This window comes from Macrotis lagotis, chromosome 2 (assembly GCF_037893015.1).
Source record: "Macrotis lagotis isolate mMagLag1 chromosome 2, bilby.v1.9.chrom.fasta, whole genome shotgun sequence".
Classification (NCBI taxonomy): domain Eukaryota; kingdom Metazoa; phylum Chordata; class Mammalia; order Peramelemorphia; family Peramelidae; genus Macrotis; species Macrotis lagotis.
This window is the reverse complement of record NC_133659.1, coordinates 276755368-276775580: the sequence shown is the minus strand read 5'-3', so window position 1 is coordinate 276775580 and position 20213 is coordinate 276755368. Positions and strand designations below refer to the sequence as shown.

General features: G+C 36.6%; 1 protein-coding gene across 7 annotated transcripts in view; it reads right to left on the bottom strand.

The window, feature by feature from the left end:
• Positions 1-20213, bottom strand: part of GRIP1 (glutamate receptor interacting protein 1) — a 739827-nt gene that overhangs the window by 95813 nt on the left and 623801 nt on the right. For all 7 annotated transcript variants that reach the window (XM_074226201.1, XM_074226202.1, XM_074226203.1 and 4 more), the window contains 2 exons: positions 13610-13796; positions 12814-12959 (listed from right to left, as the gene is read on the bottom strand). In XM_074226201.1, coding sequence (XP_074082302.1) covers positions 12814-12959; positions 13610-13796 — 333 coding nt within the window. The remainder of the gene's footprint in view (positions 1-12813; positions 12960-13609; positions 13797-20213) is intronic.

Here is a 20213-nt window from a genome sequence, read left to right as displayed (position 1 = left end):
ACACATGTTTAGCAAGTGTTTTAAGCTGCATTTGAACTCAGAATGATGAGACTCCTGACTTTAAGTCAAGTACTTTATTCACAGTTCCATCCAGCTGCCGCAGAGTAGGCATCATATAAATGTTTAACTCCTTCTTAACCCTCTTAAGGTTAGGAATCTTTACCAAAACTCATGTCTTCCCTCCATTGCTCTCCTCTCTTCCTTTTCTGCTTTCCTAGTTTTATCATTTTTCATCATCTCTTTTTTCTCATCCAATACTCTCTCCTTTAATGACTTCAAACACTCTTGTAGTTTCAATGGAAGCACCTTCCAATTTCTGAATATCTAGTTCTCATCTGCTCGAATGCCAATCCTACATCTCTCTCTCTCTCTCTTTCTCTCTCTCCATATATATATATATATATATATATATATATATATATATATATATATATAAAACAATATGTATATATAAAATAATACGTATATATATATATATATGTATATATGATGGCCATTGGATATTTCTTCAGCACCTCAAATTTAACATGTCAGAAATAGGACTCATCACCTTCTTCCTAAACTGTCCTTCTTTTTACCTTCCTCTTAACCCTCTCTATGTATGATTAATAGAAATACATGGACAAAAATTGGAAATGAGGAGAAATCATGAAGAAGCTGAGATTAGTGCCTTCCTTAGCTTCATTGATCAACTCTATGTAGTTGACTTTTTTTAGATTTTTTTTTTTGCAAGGCAAATGGGGTTAAGTGGACACACAGCTAGGTAATTATTAAGTGTCTGAGACTGGACTTGAACCCAGGTACTCCTGACTCCAGGGCCATTGCTTCATCCACTGCGCCACCTAGCTGCCCCTGTAGTGGACTTCTAATTTTGAATGGCTAGTTCTTATCTCTCACCTAAGCTGAGATATTAAATCTGGGTTGGACCTTGAAAGAAGAGAATGATTTTCATAGAAAAGTCTCTTCCAAAAATAGGAATGGTTATAGTGAATTCATGGAGGTAAGGAAAAGGAAGATGAATTTGAGGAGTAACCAATAATCCAGTTTGTCTGTGATAGAAAGTGCATGAAACGGAATAGTTTGCCATGAGGTTAGAAGGATGTGAGCAAAGAATTTTTATTTGACTTGACAAGTAAGAAAAAGCTACTAAAAATAACATGGGGAATAATATGGTAAACATTTATTTTGATAGTTCTGAGGAGGGGGAGAGAAATATTATGTTTTAAAATCACATTCATTTAGACATATTGCAGAGGTAGGATCAATGCACTTTGGAAATTGACTGTATATGTAGCTGTAGGAGGGGAAAAGTGTCAAAGATGACAAATATCTTGAGATTGACTAGAAGAATAGTATTGCTATCAACAGAGAGAGAGAAGGTGAAAAGAAGGGCAGAGTTTAGGAGGAAGGTGATGAGTTCTATTTTTGACATGTTAAGTCTGAGGCGATGGAGAAATATTCAATGGCCATCATGAATCTCAAGGAGAGATGAGAATTAGATATTCAGAAATTAAAGGGTGTTTCCATTGAAACCATGAGAGTGGGTGAAGTCACTAAAAGGGAGAGTATTGGACAAGAAATAGATATGATGAAAAATGATAAGACTAGGAAAGAAGAAAGGAAAGAGAGGAGAGCAAAGGATGACAGAAATGAATCTTGGTATAGATTCTTAACCCTTGAAGAGAATCTAGGATGTAGCACAGTCCCTTTCACTCAGTTTTTCTAGATTAAAGAGATGGACTGGATCTGGATTTTTACTCAGGAAGGTCTAGGGGTGGGGTGTGTGAGGAGGTAACAAAACAAAGACATGAAATACATGTGATCATGAATGATCTTTGAACTAGATCATAAAGGGAAGTTCATGGAACCAGAACTGAAAATTCTAGCTTATTCTAGTCACATCAGTGAGACTTTAGAAACATACTTTTCTTATATCCTGGAACCTGTTTGCAGAAGCACTGATCTAAAATAGTGCTTTTATGGGGTCATTTCAGTTGTATCTGACTCTTTGTGAACCTATTTGGGGTTTTCTTGGCAAAGATACGGGAGCAGTTCATTTTACAGATGGGAAAACTGAGGTAAAGAGAATTGAACTCATGAAGATAAATCTTCCAGATTCACAGTCCAGTGTTCTTTCTGCTGTACCACCTAGGTGCCTAAAAGAATGACTTAGCCATTATCACCATTTAGGAATGGTGAATTTGTGAAAACTCCACCAAGATTAACCATAGTAATGGTTCGAGGCAATATTTTCAAGTTGCTGGATCTATACAATCCAAAAAAAGTCGAAACCTCCATAAACAACTTTATATCTTTGTGAAAGCTGTGGCTATAACCTGCCACTTTAATGCAAGTGTGATCATGTTTCATATGGTGGCTGTTCATATATTCACAAGCTTTTCACATGAGAGGTTTGAAAGAATCACAACTAAATGGGAGAGAAAATGTTCTAATATGTTAATGTAGCCTTTAGTTCTTAGGAATAATGTAGTAAATTAAGCAAATCAAATTCGAAAACAAATGATGTTTATTTGCTTAGCATCCCTGTGACCATTGTGTGTTTTTTTCTACCCTCTTCCATTTTCTTCTTTTGTTGGCATGTGTAATTAAAAGTACATTTATGTAAATAAAGCCTTTTTCTCCCCCCCTTAGATCCAATTAGTTGGCTTCCCCTCCTTAGCCTAGTATGAGACTTGCCAAATCAGGACTCATCACCCTGAAAGAATGTATGAGATTAAAGAGCCTGGCATCACTGAAAAAAAGATTAATGGGGTAAGGAAGATATATTAGATATCCTCCACATGCCCCCCCTCAAATGCTTTGAAACATCTATTAATAAAAGGATGAACTTTTTCCCAGATAGAGTTAGAGGCTTCAAAGACCAGTAAAGTTAATCTAGATTAGAATTCAAGAAATGAGAGTTGAAGTAGACAATCTCTAAGGCAGCTTTATGAAGCAGTGGATAAAGCATTGGCTTAGAATCAGGAAGACTCATCTTCCTTAGTTCAAATCTGGCCTCAGATACTAGCTGTCTGACTGAGGAAACTGAAGAAACCCAGTTTGTCTCAATTTCCTCATTTGTAAAATGAGCTGGAGAAGGAAGTGGCAAATCATTCCAGTATCTTTGCCAAGAAAATCCAAAATGGGGTCACAAAAAGTCAGAAATGACTGAAATTGTAATAATTCTTTTAAGGGTCTATAATGTTCCAGGTCCTGTGTTGGGTGCCAAGGACATCAGTATAATAAATGCAACAATCCTGACTAGAAGGGGAAAGGCTTCCTAAAGAAATGGTGCTGAGTTGAGTCTTAAAGGAAGACAAGGAATTCATAAAAGTGAAAGTTGGGAAAGAAAGACAGACAGAGAGACACATACAGAGGGAGAAAGAGACAGAGACAAAGGCAGAAACAGAGAGAGGCAGAGAAAGGAAGAGACAAAGAAAGACAGAGATAGGGACAAAAACATAGATGGAGAGGTAGATGGATAGAAAAACAGAGAAACATACACACACACACACACACACACACACACACACACAAGCCCTAAGAGGGAAAGAGAAAGAGAGAGAGGCAGAGATGAAGAGATAGAGAAAGGAGAGAAAAAGAGGCACAAAAAAACAGAGATAGGAAGACACACAGAGAGAAAGACAAAGGGAAAAAAAGCAGAGAGAGGAGGCAAGGAGGCAGGAAGAAGGGAGGGAAAGAGGGAGGAAGGGAGAGAGAGAGAGAGAGAGAGAGAGAGAGAGAGAGAGAGAGAGAGAGAGAGAGAGAGAGAGAGAGAGAGAAACACAAATTTGAACATGGGGAAGAGTTTGTGCCAACTCACACAGATGGGAGATGACCAGTATGGCAGAACTAGAGAATGAATGGAGGAGAATAATATGTTAAAGGGCTGGAAAGCTAGAAAGGTGCCAAGTTGTGAAGTTTTAAATTCCAAACAGATAAATTTATATTTGATTCTAGAGATATCAGAGAGTCATTGGCATTTACTGAGTAGGGGTGTTGACATGGTCAGACATATGCTCTAGAAAAATTACTTTGGCAGCTGTAGAGAATGGATTGGAGTGTGGGGGGGAGGGGACTTGAGTTAAATAGGCCTATTATAAGGTCATTGCAATTGTTCAGGTAAGAGGTGATAAGGACATGAATGAAAATGGTGCATGGAAAGAAGAAAGAAGTTGCAGAGAAAGTCATTGCAAGATTTTGCAACTTGATTGGCTATTTACTTTGAATGAGAGATGAATCAAAAATAAAATCAAGGTGGCAAATCTGAAAGAATGGGAGGCTAGAGATGCCTGTAATAGCAATAGGGAAGGTCCAAAGAGGGATGGGTTTGTACGAAAAGATAATGAGTTCTGTTTTGAACATGCTGTGTTTAAGATGACTATGGGATATCCAGTTCACAATATACAATAGGCAGATGGTCATGTGGTGCTGGAATCATCTGTATACAGATGGTAATTGAACCCAGAGGAGTTGATGAGATCACCAAGTGAGAGAATACACAGAGATAGTGGATGAATCTGCTGGAAGAGACTAGAGGGAATAGCATGAAGAGCACCTGGAGAGGGGGGTATGTCTCAGTAAGGAGAAAGGTCATTTCATAAAGGAAAGGAGACAGAGAAAGACAGAGACAGACTGAAAGCAAAAAGAGACAAAGAGACACAAAGACAGAGACAGAAAGAAAAAGAGACATAGGGGGTAGAAGAAGATATCAAGAGGTTGTGAAATGAAGAGGGAAAGAGGGAACTCATGTCAAATAGCCTCACTTGCTTCCATAAAATAAAAAGCTGCTCCTTAGCAGAGAAAATTAGGAGGAGAATGTGCAGGAGATTGAGAGAAGGAAAAGAATTCTGTAATAGCTTTAGTGGAAAATGAGATAAGGAATCAATTAGATTGTTGCTGGGAGGTCCCAGTTGAAGTTAGGGAATGACTGAACAAGTTGTGGTAAAAGACTGTGATGGGATATTACTGTGCCTATAAGAAATGATGATAAAATAATAAAGAGTAAAATGAACAGAACCAAGAGAACACTAGATAGTATGAATTCATAAATCATGGTGGTGTAGAGAATAGAGTCATGAAGACTCATCTTTTTGAGTTCAAATCTTACTTCAGGTAATTAATAGCTGAGTGACCTTAGGCAAATCACTTAATCTCTATTTGCCTCTATTTCTTCAACTGTAAAATGGGAATTATAATAGCACCTTCCTCACAGAACTGTTATGAGGATCAAATGATAATTTGTAAAAAGGGTTTAACACAATATTAAACTCCTCTTCTCCTCTTCCATTGCTTTCTATTTCATATGACATCTTCCAGGTTCATTCAGTAAGAGTTGAGTAGGAGCTAAGAAAAATGGTAGAGAGGAAGCTAGGGCTGACCTTTGGTAAGGGATGAGTAGTCACAGGGTGACAGATTTAAGAGTAAAGGACAATGTGTATTTAAACTAGGATCAAGATCTGCAAGAGTTTCCAGGAAAGTGAGGTTAGAACAAAGGTAATGGCTGAAAGCATGGAGAGGTAGAGGGATTGGAGTTGTGATGCAGATGAAGAATAGCTTTAGGCAAAGAAGTTAGGGTGAGTAAAGGGAGGTCGGAGATTTTTGTTTAGGGAGGTGGCTACCATGTGTGGAAATATTTGTAAATGATGATGACATAAAAATTATGTGACTTAGTCTTTCTTTCTCTTCTTTCCTCCATCTTTCATCTTCCCCTTTCTTTTTACCCCTTCTTCCTTTTTCCTTATCTTTCCCTTTGCCTTCCATCTTTTCTTTCTTTTCTTCATTTTCTTTCTCATCCTTGTCTTTTTTCTTTTATTCTTTCCTCCTTTCTTTTCCTTTCCTTCTTTATTTTTTCTTCATCTTTTCTTTATTCCTCCATCTTTTCTTCCTTCCCTTTTCACTTTCTTTTCTTTTCTTTCCTTCCTTCTTTCTTTATCTTTTCTTCTTTCCTTCTTTCTTTTTTCCTTTCTTCTTCCTCTCCTTTTATTTTTCCCCTTCCTTCCTGACACAATAAATGCGTGAACTTGCTGTACATAACTACATATTTATAACATGATTTATTTTTCTTCCCTCCTTACTGGATGGGGGACAAGAAAGAGTTTGAAATTGAAAAATCTTAAAAAAGAAAAAAAAGAAAAAGACATGGTTTTGAATCTCAATAACAATGGACTCTCAGCAATAACCGAATCATTTAGCTGCTCAGTAGTCTAGAAAATTCTCTAAGACTAGAAATGGTAGAGAAGGGGTTGTCTTTATTGGTACAACTTGCTTATCTAGCAGTTTTCTATCCTAATGAAATCATGGTACCATCTCCATATCTATTCTTTTTGATAAAGATAAAAATGTGAAAGGAAAGAATCATGAGTCAAATCCAATAGGGCACAGTTTAATAAAGATAAAATTCAAGTCTTATATTTGAGAATAAAATACCAACTGCATAGATTATAGGATGGGTGAAGTGAGGTTAAAATGAAAAAGACTTTGTGGAATTCTCTTGAATGAGTCAATAGTGTGGTGTTAGCCAAAAGGCAAGTGTTAACTTTGCCTTTCTGACTCTTTGTGATGGACTTCGGGGTTTTCTTGGCAAAGATCCTAGAGTGCTTTGCCATTTCCTTCTTCTGCTCATTTTACAGATGAATTAACAGAGGCAAACAGGGTTAAGTGACTTGTCCAGGATCAGCTAGTAGGTATCAGAGGCCAGATTTGAATTGAAAATGATGTCCTGACTCCAGTCCCAGCACTCTATCCATTGTGCCATCTAGCTGCTCCAGTGTTTTCATAGTATGCATTAATAGGAGCAAACTCTACAGAATGAGAAATTTTATAGTCCCATAGCAATCCTTAAAATGCTATTATCTTTATAATCACTATAACTCCTCTCTATTCTGCTTCCATCAGACTTTGCAGTATTGTTTTCAATTTGGGGCACCACGATTTAGGGAGGACATTGAAAAGATAGAGTGGGTCCAGAGAAAACAAACAGAAGAATGGTGAGGGGACCAAAGATCCTGCTGTGCCATTTAACCTAGAGACAGAATAGCTTTAAATATCTGAAAGGACTATCATATAGAAGAAAGATAGGACTTGTTTTATGGTTCAAGGGCAGAAGCAAGAGCAAAAGACACAAGCTAAAATTTAGATCTTGGTTTCACCTAAGCAAAGACTTTCTAACAGTGGAAGTTGGCTATGGTCAGAATGAATTGCCCTGAGAGGCTGTGGATTCTCTGTCATGGGAGGTGGGCAAAAAGAAACATGAATAAAAATGTCTATTGAATGCTACAGAACAGATTAAAATTAGGATCAGGAGACTTCTGAGGTCCCTTTATCTATGCTTTACTGGCACTATGGCATTAGAAAGGGACACAGTAAGATGTAGCTCATGATCATTCCATCACAGTAGCCCAGGAATGGTGATGGCCCATTTATTCTCTGGCACAACTTGTATTTTGATTGCTTGTCTTATACTTATTTTCTGATCTAAACTCTAACCAGTTTCCTTCTTGTTTCCCAACCTTAGTTTTGGAAAAAAATCTTTTCAACTAACAATCATTTATTTTTTTTCTTTCCATTCCTATTTTCTTTTTACCCCTATATTGGTTAACAAAGAAAAAAGAAAAAAAGAATAACTTTCTTGTAACAAATCTGCAAACCAAATTCTCACATTGACCATGGACAAGTATGTAATTTTTAGTCCTCATATGCAGTTCCATCACTTCTCCTGTTAGGAAATGGGTAATAAGCTTCGTTACACATTTATCCTTTAATTTCCTGAAGATGGTATTCGGACTTTTGGTCTATCCTTTTTTGACTCACAACATGAACTGTGCCTTTTTCCCCAGGAGAGGGCCACCCTCAGTGTTCATCCCTGGGATGCCTCTTTTTTTTGGTGAGCAGGGGCACCTTACAAAAGAGAAGACCAGTTTATTCGTGGTTCATTGCAATTTGTTGCTCTACCTCTAGGAATTCTCAATAGTCTAGATAAAAATGGCTTTTGTGGTATACATCTCTACCTGTCCTCTCTTTTCCCTCCTCCAACCCCAAATTAGCTCTCAATGGGACAATTTGGAGAAATTCCTTCAGAATTTCAAATTTTAATACTTCATTCCCCTTCTCTGACTCCCTCTCCAAATGCAAGCTAGAAAAACCATCATCTTTAGTAGTATAAAGAGGCTGTGACAGATAACCCAAAACTGCATTTTTTTTGGTCTACTTTATCACACTGCCAACTCTTGTATAGATGACTGAAACTCTAGATTATTTTCAGGACCAGTGTCTCTCCATTCCACCTCTTTTTTCTACTGATGAAGTTGCTTACTTATGCTTGTCATCAAATATTTGAAGAGTTATCATGTAGAGACTTTACATCAATTTTATGGATCTATATAATTCCTATACTAACTGTATTATAAAATTTAGGAGAGTACAAGAGAAGGCCTTTGTGGATGTACTGGTAAGAGAAATGAGAAGGGGTAGGGATGAGGCTGATGAAGAGAGGAATCTGTGTCAGGTGCTCCAGAGGATGGAACTCATGAACTATTGAGGACTTCTGCTTGGGTAAGACTTCAAAGACAATCAGATCCTCTAATGTTGCTTTTTAGGCCATAAGTCATCTTGCTTCCATTTCCCTTTCCATTGCTATCATCTATTACTCTGACCAGGATTTTTTCCCTTTGCTTACCCTCTTTTCAGTAATAGATTTAAGGAGTTACAGCACTTCTTCCTCATGCTGTCCTCCATCCCTTATGATTGGATGAGAAAAATCAAAATTGACACATTTCTTTAACAATGGGTCACTGTTTATATAAAACTGAAGTAAAGACTTTTAATATAAAGAGATGGGTAGAAATACAACTGATAAAGAAATGAATGTTCAAAGCATAGAAACAGGCAGTTTTTCAAGGGAAGAAACTGACAATAATTACCTGAAAAACTGTAGAAACTCTCTAAGAAAAATAAGATAAAAACAACATTGAGGCATTAATTGATAAAGATAATTTAAAATGGCAAAATCCAACACTGGTGCTGCTATGCAGAAATAGACCCAGTATTATTTGACTGGTTGGGCTGTGTATTGGTGCAATTAATTTTTGGAAATTAATATAATGATAACTGAAGTTATATAGCATTTTAATGTTTTCCATTTGGAGGATTCTTTCAGAAGTCATTTTAAATACCTCATCCCCCTACTCTGACTCTCCCTCACCAAATGCAAGTCAGAAAAATCATCATCTTTAGTAGGGGAAAGATGCTGTGATAGACAGTCCAAAATTGCATTTTTTTGGGGGGGGTTCTATTGGATCACACTGCTGATGCTTGGATAGATCACTAAAATCTCATATTATTTTCAAGACTTTCACTATTTTACATACATTATCTCACAGGGATAGGTCACATGAGACAGATAGTATAGGTTCTTTTTTCTTTCTTTGCAAGGCTATTGGAGTTAAGTGACTTGCCTGGGATCACACAACAGATAAATATCAAGTGTCTAAGACTGGATTTGAACTCAGGTCCTCCTGATTTTAAAGATGGTGCTCTGATCACTGGGCTGATAGAATAGGTCTTTAATAAGTGACTGATGATTGCTTTGACAAGTTTTTTTTTATTCTTATTAAAGTTTAGAATATTTAAAAAAACAAACCCTTAATATTTATTGGGAATGTTGCCACAGGAGATGGATAGGAAAAGGGAGCTTAGATAGAGAACAGGAACTAGATTCTTCCACACTGTCCAGGAGAGAGGTAGTTGACAAATGGAGGTGGAAAGGACAAAGAAAGAAGGCAAGTAGGGACTGTCAATGGACTCTTTTGGTATAATACTTTACAAAGGCCATTTAATTTGCTGATCTAGGCTGTTAAGAATTCCCAGAGGTAGATGAATATTTTACAATGAATCATGAACAAATTCCTCTCTTTAGGCTCCTCATGCTACATATGAGAATATGTCATAAGTAGGATTTGAACTCAGATTTACTGATGTAAAAATCTAACATTCCATTATACCACATCACCTCTTCTGAAGGAAGTGATCATATCCTTTGATCTAGTGATTGTATCCTTTGACCTAGTGATCCCACTATTCAGTTACTATAGGCTAAAAGGAGGTTATGAGAAGGAAAAAAAATACCTGAAGAAAAATAATGATATAATCCTTATTCATATAGCTAGGTGATTCAGGACTTGGAATCAGGGACACCTGGGTATTTACTGTGTGACCCTGGGCAAGTCACTTAATATCTCTGCCTCAGTTGCCTTTTTCTGTAAAATGGGCATAATAATAGCAATTACCTCTCAGGATTGTTATGAGAATATAATAGATAATAATTATAAAGCATTTAGCATATCCCCTGGCACAATAATAAGTCATTTTTCAGTTGTACCTGACTCTTTTTGATTCTTTTTTGGTGTTTTCTTGGCAAAGATACTAGAATGGTTTGCCTTTTCCTTCTCCAGCTCATTTAAGAGGTGAGGAAATTGATGCAAATAGGGTTAATTGACTTGTCCAAGAGTTTGAGGCTGGATTTGAACTCATGAAGTTGAGTATTCCTGATTCCAAACCTGGTGTTCTATCCACTATGGCATCACCTAGCTGCCCTCTGACACATAGTAAGCACAATATAAATGTTAATTATTAGCTGTAGAAAAAATTTATTAGGAGTAATCCCTAAGGTCAGTGATCTGGGAATGTCTTGAGTATGCTATCTATATAAATGTTACAGAATACTTTTATATAATCAGAACTGACTAATTTGAAAAATACAAAGAAATATCAAAGACTTGCATTTTATTGAGCACTTAATAGTGTTTTAAGCTCACAAAAGCACTTTACAAATATTGTTTCATTTTATCCTTGAAATAACCCTTTGAAATAGGTGCTATTGTTATCCTCATTTTACAGATGAGGAAACTGAGGCAGAGACAAGTTAATAAACTTGCCCAGGATCACAAAGCCAGTAATTGTCTGAGGCTAGATCTGAACTCAGGCCTTCCTGAATGGAGTCAAATTCTCTATTCATGGCACCATGTACTACTGCATGAGAGAACTGGTATGCTGCCAAGGAAACCAGGTCTCAGGTTGGTGAGTTCACTTTTCTTAGTCCCTACCAGTCTCTAACACTATCAGGTCCTAGAACAGGTGAGACACAGAAATCTAGGACTAGGTAGAGGCTTGGGTAGTCTCTTGGAATAGGTAGGAAAAGGATCAAGAATATATCAAAATTTCAAGAGAGGTAGAGGGAAGAGATGCAGAGATTCTGCAGACAGCTGTTTATTCTGAAATACCTGAATATTAATGAGCTAAAATATTAAGAGATCCAAAGAGGTCATTCACCTTCTATGAACATATATCCTTCAGAATTTGTAAAGTGTGAGATCTGGGCTCTTGGTTAAAATAGCTCACATTTCTATATAGTACTTAACAATTTCCTTAGAGTAATTCTCTGAGATAGATAGGTAGGTTGGTTGGTCATTGTCCTTCATTCTCAGAGAGACCTAAATGAGATCACCATATGTGGGAGTCACAGGATTTGACTGTAGCTGCTCAGACCAATATGAGCTTGGAAAACTCTATCTCAGGATGGGCACTACGCAAATCAAGAAACTCATAACTTAAATACAGAGAATGTATTGTTAATACAGAGTTAATACAGAGAATTGTATGTTTCCAATGAGGAAACACCTTCTTTCATTGAAAATCTGCATCTGTTCATCAATTTTTAGTCTAAAAGAGTTTGCCTTACCTAACCAGATTCAAAACAGTATGTATTAGTGGTACAAGTCAGGAAATCAAGACTCAGAAAAGCTATCTTGTCTTGTCTAATGAGTCCTTGCCTTCAAGGTAATGGTAAAAACAAGATTATGGGTTGAAACTCATGGTAGATGGTTCATTGGATATGGTCCTGCTCCTGGAGTAAGGAAGATCTGAGTTCAGATCTGCCCTGGATAATTCCTAGCTTGGGCAAATCACTTATCCTTAGTCTACCTCAGTTTCCTCAGCTGTTATATGGGAATAAGAATAGCACCTACCTCTCAGGATTGTTGTAAGGATCAAATGAGATTATGTTTATAAAGTGCTTAGCACTTTTATTTATTAAGTGTATTAAACATGTAGCCCCTTGTTCTTTTTCCTTGGTAACATTTCTCTGTGTGAAGACTACCAGTGATTGACAACAGATCTACATTTTAATAGAGCATATAACCTTGATGACACTATCACCATGATCTAAAAAAATCTGCCCACACAATGAATGTGTCACATGTCTTAGGTCATGGATAAAGGCACAGGATGATCTGTAAGGCATCAATCTCATTCTTTTCTCTGGAGGTAGGAGGACAAGGTTTATGTTAACCCATTCAGGGAAACATTATGAATCTCTTAAACTCCTCTCCATGGTGCTATCATCATGGGTGCTTCTGAGGGAAAGAATTAGAGAATAATGAGGTCTGTCCCCCTCTATGACTGGAAGATAAATACATCCATCCAAACAAATGTATATACATACAAATATATTTACATCCACATCCACACATATTTCCATTTAAGGGAGAATCAGGAAGAATAAATGCTACCTAATAGTCTTCACAAATATATCTACTCTGGATTTTTTATCTAGTCACTATTTATTTCTAGATGCTCTTAGGGTGACTTCTTTTTATAAGACTAAAGAAATGTTTGATTCAGAATGACACTGCAAACTCAAACAAATAAAAAATATTCCCCATGTAAGTAGTTCTCCCATGCTAAATAACAAATATAATTCACATTCAGTGTGGGCCTGACAGAGCCTGTATATTGGAAAAGATTATACACTCATACCTGCAACATCAAACTCTATTTCCAAAGTGACCTTGCTGGTGATAGAGGAATCTCGGAGAAGCTGACTGGCTTCCTCAAATGTACTGTCTTCGGTCGGAATTCCATTGATCGCCATCACTCTGTCTCCAATTTGCAGTACTCCGCACCTAAATTCACAACTGTATGTCAGAAGTCTGATACAGAAAAGAAAAGAGTTCATAGTGACCAAGTTTAAGAGCCCAACCCAATTGAATTAGAAATCTAATGAACCATGGTTGTAATTCAATTCTTTTTTCCCTACTGCAAAATCTGTATCATATAATATTAGGCTTGTAGAAAGTGCTAAACCCAACAGTGCTTTGCACAAAATTCAAGTAGAGGTTAGGAAAAATAATATAAGAAAGGAGATGAGAGTACTGAAGTGTCCCAAAGAAGTGATGAATAATTCAACTTGGTAGTATCTGCTATGATTGGATCTGAACTAATACACAGCAGTGATGAATGTGCTTTTCCCTATGGCATAAAAATTATTAAAGTTTAAACTTCAGAGATTTTCTTATGGATTTTCTCCCTTTAATTAATAAAGCCTCCAGTCCCCTGCTGGGAAAAACTGCAAGATAAAGGCACCGATGCTTGTTATTCTTCTCAGACTCGATCAAGAATATCAAATTTTATTGTCAGAACAGAGAGTTCATTATGGTCTGCATTTCCTACATGCAGCAGTGTTCCATAAGTTACTAGCCATCCAATGGCATCCAACATCCAACTTCCTCAGGAAAGCAGAGAAATCAGGTGCCCTCATCTCTAAATGTCTCACCTTTCTGCTGGGCTGTCAGCTTCAATATAGGAAATCAGAGGCGGAGAAGATAGAGTCTCAGTAGCAAATACACTGCCTTGGAGCTGTATCCCAAATCCCACCACTGGATCTGCGGTCAGTACTACCTCTGTGGTTTCAGTGTGGACGACCTGCCCAGCCAAGCCGACAGTGCTGGAAGCCAAAGATACTATAAAGGAAAGCACATAAAAGAAAGGAACTCTTTAGTACAGATCAAAGAATTGCAGGTATGTCTCAAGACACATTCTCCTTGTCTGATATGTATTGTTACAAGTTTGAATTCTGGACTCTATAACAAAAATTTCAGCAAGGTTCCTTTATCCTTTGTTAATTTTTAAGACAGACAAATCTCTCATTGTTTATATAAATTCAACTGGAAAGTCTCCTTCCCCAGGGGATTCCTGGTTTCTCTTTGAAAGGGGTACAACCACATAGTGGAAAGAACAGTAAGAGCTGGGAGGCATTTTAGTCTTAGGTCTGTCCTAACTTCCTTGTTTAACCTTGACCAAATCCCCTCATCTCATTTATAAAATGAAGGCTGGACTAAGCTATTTCTAAAGTTTCTTTCATCTGTAAAATTCTATGCTCATGCTTTGCTGAGTTTCCATAGACTAATAATTTTATTTTCACTCTTAGGGAGGAAGAAAAAACAATCCTTTGGTCCCAAGGCTCAGTGTCTGGGGACACAAATTTGCCTTGGCCCATTGCCTCACAGTATTTAAAAAAGGAATATCATGGTTGTATAAACTCCTCTAACACCAAAGCATACCATTAAGTATTCTCCTCTTCCCATTATTTCAAATTTCTCTCCAATCTACTTCCTGGAATCAACATTTGTTGTCCTAGGTAAGAGATTCCCCCCCCTTTTTTTTAAATCTCTTCCTCTACAGGTTCACTGCATCCTAAGCAGCCTTTTTATTATCTCCTCCACTCCAACTCTGCTGTCTATGATGAGCAAATCCTACCTCTTTGTTATGCAAATGTTCCATCTCCTTCCTTTAGTTGTCACTTGGCTGTCCTATCTCCAATAAAATTGGTTCCTTCTTTTCTTCTTCAATTTCTTTTAATTTATGGGTAAAACTGTTTAACACACCTTAGATCTACAATTTTTAAACCACTATTAGTCAACATTAATTAACTAACTTCTTTATTTGACATTTCCTCATACCATCCTCTTTCTTTCCTGCTATCTAGCTGTAATCTATAGACATCAAGAATATTCTCCATTCTTAATGAACTTTACCTGTCCTCTGTCATTCTTTTAATGAAGTTTACCTTCACAGCCACCACCCTCTTTATAGTTGTTGAATATAGTCATCTTTACTGACTTTCTCCTTCACTCCAATTCCTCTATACACAGGACTTGAGGCTTATCCTATTTTCAAAATCTCAAACTCTAAAATGTCCATTTCTGACCACAGTCTAGCTTATATTCCAAGTCTCTCATTCTCTTTCCTACTGAACATGGCCACTACCATTCTGACTATTTTCTCTTGCCATCCTAATCTCCCACTCCACAACTTATCTTCTGGCTTTTGTTGGCCTAACAACCATCATGACCACCACCACCACAACAGCAATGTTAATAATAACAATGAAAGTAAAAATAGTAGCTTATTAGCATTGATGTAGCAATTTAAAGTTTGCAAAATACTTTACATGTTATTTCATTTGATCCTCACAACCATCCTCTAAAGTAGTTGCTTTTATTATCACCCCATTTATAGATGAGAAAATTGAGGAGAGAAGTTACATATCTTATCCACATTCATATAGTTAGTAAGTATCAGAGGCTGTATTTGAACTCAGTTTAATTCCAAGTTCACTACATCATATATAATTTCCATGAGCCCATGGCTAACAATTTCAATCATATACTTGAATCAAGGAGTATAGAAAACCCTAGAAAACCTTTTCCCTTAATCTTTTATTATACAAGCATCTCTTTATTGCACCTTGCAGATACTGTGTTTTGTGGTTTTTTTATTTTATTTTTTTACAAATTGAAGTTTTATAGTAACTCATTTAAGTCTATCTATAATATAGTTCCAACACCATGTGCTCATATAATGTATCTGTCACATTTTGATAATTCTTGATTATTTCACACTTATTCATTATTATTAAATTTCTTATAGTGATCTGTCAAAAGTGAGCCTTGATGTTACTGCTGTGATTGATTTGGGTGCCACAATCTATGCCCATAAAATGAATTTATTTGAGAAATGTTATCCAACCATTCATTTTCCCTCTTCTGGGGCTTTGTAGCCCTGTGTAGATACAGCAATATTGAACTTAAGCAATTAATAATTATAGAATGGCTTCTAAATATTCAAGTGAAATGAAGAGTCAAAAGACATGCAAAATTGCATTGTCTTATTTTAAGAAATTACCACAGCTACTCCAACCTTTAGCAACCACCACCATGATCAGTGGCTGACAACTTCAAGGCAAGTCTCCCCTAGCAAAAAGATTATGTATGATTCACTGAAGGCTTAGATGATGGTCAGCATTTTTAGCAATAAAGTATTTTTTAATTAAAGCATGTACATTTTTTAAGGCATAATACTATTGCACACTTAGTAGGCTACAGTATAGCATAAACATAACTTTTATATGTACTGGGAAACTGAAAAATTCATGTGATTCATTTTATTGCAATATTCATTTTATTGCAGTAGTCTGCAAACCTGCAATATCTTTGAGGGATGCCTGTATCTTCCTTGCTAATGCCCAATTTTGAGTAATTCTTGTTTTCCCTCACCTCTGAGCTATTAAATTTGAGGGAGGGTAGGGAAAGGAAACGAGGTGAGGCACAAAACTCAGAAATGAGCTCACTATAAATTAATTATATCTAATTTCAGCTGGACTTTGTGTCTTCTTTTTCAATCCTTTTATTTGCCTCCTCTTGGTTCCTACCACATTCTTCTGGTCACTTTTATTTTTTTAGGTTTTTGCTAGGCAATGGGGTTAAGTGGCTTGCCCAAGGCCACACAGCTAGGTAATTATTAAGTGTCTGAGGCCGGATTTGAACTCAGGTACTCCTGACTCCAGGGCGGGTGCTCTATCCACTGTGCCACCTAGCCGCCCCTTCTGGTCACTTTTATAGAAATTTTTTTCACTTTTCTCATACTCTAAATCTTTATCTGCAGCCCCAGCTTCTTTCCACTAAGTTTTACTGACATTTCAAACATTATAAATCTAAAACTGAATTATCTTTCCACAAAACTAGTTCCCCTTCTTCCTGTCCAATCTTGCCTCAGACATTTAACCTTTGTGTGCCTCAATTTTCTAGTCTAAAAAATAGGACTACTTTACAGTCTTGATCTGAGAGGCAAATGAGAAAATAAATATAAAGCCCTTCACAAAATCTTAAAGCACTATGTAAATGTATTATTATCATTCTTATCATTATTTCTGTCAAAGATAATAGCATTTATTCAGATTCAAAAACAGGACCATACTTGATTCCTCCCTTTCTCTGGATCTGTTCTTATTCACTGAATTGCTGAATTCAGGCAATTCTGCCTTCTCAATATCCATCTTCATTTGTCCTTGCTTTCCATCCCTCTGTCATCACCCTAGTTCAACCCTCACTGATTCTCCCCTAAACTTTGACAATTACCTCTTAGCTGGTCGCCAATGTCTTCAGTACCTTTGTCCTGCTTGAATATGGGCATACAAAATTTTCTGATCTTTTTGTGAAAGTATTCATAAGTTAAATCCATAGCATTGAAAAATCATATATTGTAAAAATATTCAAAGACCTTTCAGCTTTGGGATACTACAGTCATTCCCCAAATGCATTGGGATTTACTGAAATTTGCAAAAAGAGTTCTCTGAAAACTGGTGCAAACAGATGAAACTCATCCATATTAAATTCCCGAAATCTATTGTCTGTTTGCTATTCACTGTCAAATACAGAAAGAATTAGGAAGAGGCCAAGAAGGAAAAGATGAATTGAGGATTTCCATATAATCAGGCAAAAGAAGGAAGGGACTTATGTAAAGTAGAAAACAAAAAGAGTATGTTTGCTGAATTTCATCTATGATAACCAGGTAGTTAACTTGTGGAAACAATAAATATGACATGTAAATTGCAAACCAATAATTCAAGAATCTGGCCAATCAATTCCCTCTAAGTGCTAAAAACTTCTCCTTCAGTCATCATTAAACTGAAAGCCATCAAGCTCTGGACTCAGAAGCATGTATGTTTATTCACTAACTAGAATGGAAAACTTTCTGCTGAATCATTTGTATCCCAAATAAGTTTCCATATATTCTTCTAACTCATTTCTAAAAGATCTAATAAAAATTCCCATGTTTAGGCAGTGTAGTATAATTAAAAAATAGCAATAAAAATAATCTGTCTATTTAGCTTTTTAAAGTTTGCAAAACACTTTATGTATATTATTATATCATTTGAATCTCACAGCAACTTAGTGAATAAGATCCCAAGATTTTATTAATTCTGATTTTACAGATGGTAAAACTTATTATTACAGATGGTGAAACTGAGGCACAGAGTGGTTAAACAGCCTGCTAATGGTCAAAAATTCCCCCATTAGATCGAGAGCTCTTTAGCAGCAAGGACTGGATTTTCCCTTTCTTTGTATCCTCAGAACTCAGCAAAGAGTTCAGAAAATAGTAGGGACTTCAAAAATGTTTGATTGAGTGACCAACAAAGCTAGGATGGGATTCAAAAGTGGTGGGATTCAAAACTAATTCTTTCTGACTTGAAATACAACAGGGTTAGCTGTGAAGTCTGGAATGACATGGATTTGAAACTTGTCTCTGATATGAGCTTTCTGGCCAGGGGCAGATCGTTTAACTTGTCTTATCCTCAGTTTCCTGATCTGTAAAATGGAGAAAAGAATAATTTATTTCTATCTACCTTTTAGAATTGTTAGGACTGGGGCAGCTAGGTAGCACTGGTCCTGGAGTGAGGAGGACCTGAGTTCAAATCTGACCTTAGACACTTAATAATTACCTAGCTGTGTGACCTTGGACAAGTCACTTAATTCCATTGCCTTGCGAAACCAAAAACAAACAAAAAAGAACTGCTAGGATCAAATGAATTAGTGTAGTACTTTGTAGATCATAAAGCACCATATAAATATTACTATTATGTGTGTGCATCATAAATGGGTTCCTTGAACTTAATCATTTACTTCCCATCTTCACACTCTGTCTTATTACATTCCCCTATTCTACGATTCCTTATCTTCTGTTAAGACTCTACTTTTTGGTGAAGTTTCATCATAGTTATCTGAGTTCTCAAATTATCTTGTATTTAATTGTTTCCATGTTGAATTCCCTATCTTCCAATCCTATTCCATGACATAAAAAATTCTGGAAGGTAAAGATTGTTCTGTTTTTATCTTTAAATTCTCATCAGCCAATACAAAGCCTTGCATTGCAGGGAAGTAAATGTTTATTGAATCGAGTTGTTGCCTTTTGGAAGGTATTTAAGTTTTATTTCATACTATTGCTTTCTCTTTATGTGCCATAAACTTAAGACTGTAAACTCCTTGAGGACAAAGGCAAGGTCTTAATAACTCAATTTTGTACCTTTTCTCAGCCTCAACCTTTAGGATAGTACCCTGCTTAAGGTATATATTCAAGTCAAACATTTGTTAAATTGAATTTAATAAGGAGCTAAATGGTTCAGAATGCTGGGCTTGGAGTCAGGAGGACAGAGTTTGAAGCCTGCCTCAGACATTTAATAATTATGTGACCCTGGCACATGTCTTAAATTTTTTTTCAATCTTCATTGTTGGGTCATTTCAGTTGTATCTGACTCTTTCTGAATCCATTTGGGGATTTTCTGGTTTTCTTCAATTCATTTTACAGATCTGCAAGAAATGGGATTCAAACCCACACCTCCAGGGGAGACTTATGTCCTTCAAGCAGTGCCTTAGACTGTTTGACCATTCTTCCCACAGAAAGGGTAGGTGACCATAGTAGATAGAACACTGACCTTGGGTCAGGGGGAAGTTCAAATCTAGCCTCAGACATTTGACATTTATTAGCTGTGTGGCCTTGGGCAAGTCACTTAATCCTGATTGCTTTGCATTCAGGGCTATCTCTGCGATTGTCCTAATTATATCTGGTGCCTGGATCCAGATGACTCTGGAGGAGAAAGTGAGGCTGGTGACTTAGCAAAGTCCCCTCCTCACTCAAATACAATTCACGTGCTTGTCGAGGCATCACCTCCCCTGATGTCGTGGTCTTTTTCAAGAACAAAGAACATCATTATCATCATCATTATCATTTTACAGTTAAGGAAACTGAGGCAAATATTCACACAGCTAAGAAGTATCAGAGTCTAAATTTGAACTCATGTATTCCTGACTCTAGACCTGCTGTTCTATCCACTGTATCACCTAGTTGCCCTCTTTTAGTCTGTTTATCTTTCCCTCCCAGACTAATATGTTGTTTTGACTATGCAAAAGAGGTTATTTTTTGTTTCATTTATTTTTCATCTTCCTTGATCACTGAGGAATTAGGAAGGTCTTGCCCTCCTAGTTTGATTTATTTATTTTTTTTGGACTAGGTAAAAGTGAATATTCTTTTCATCTTTGCCT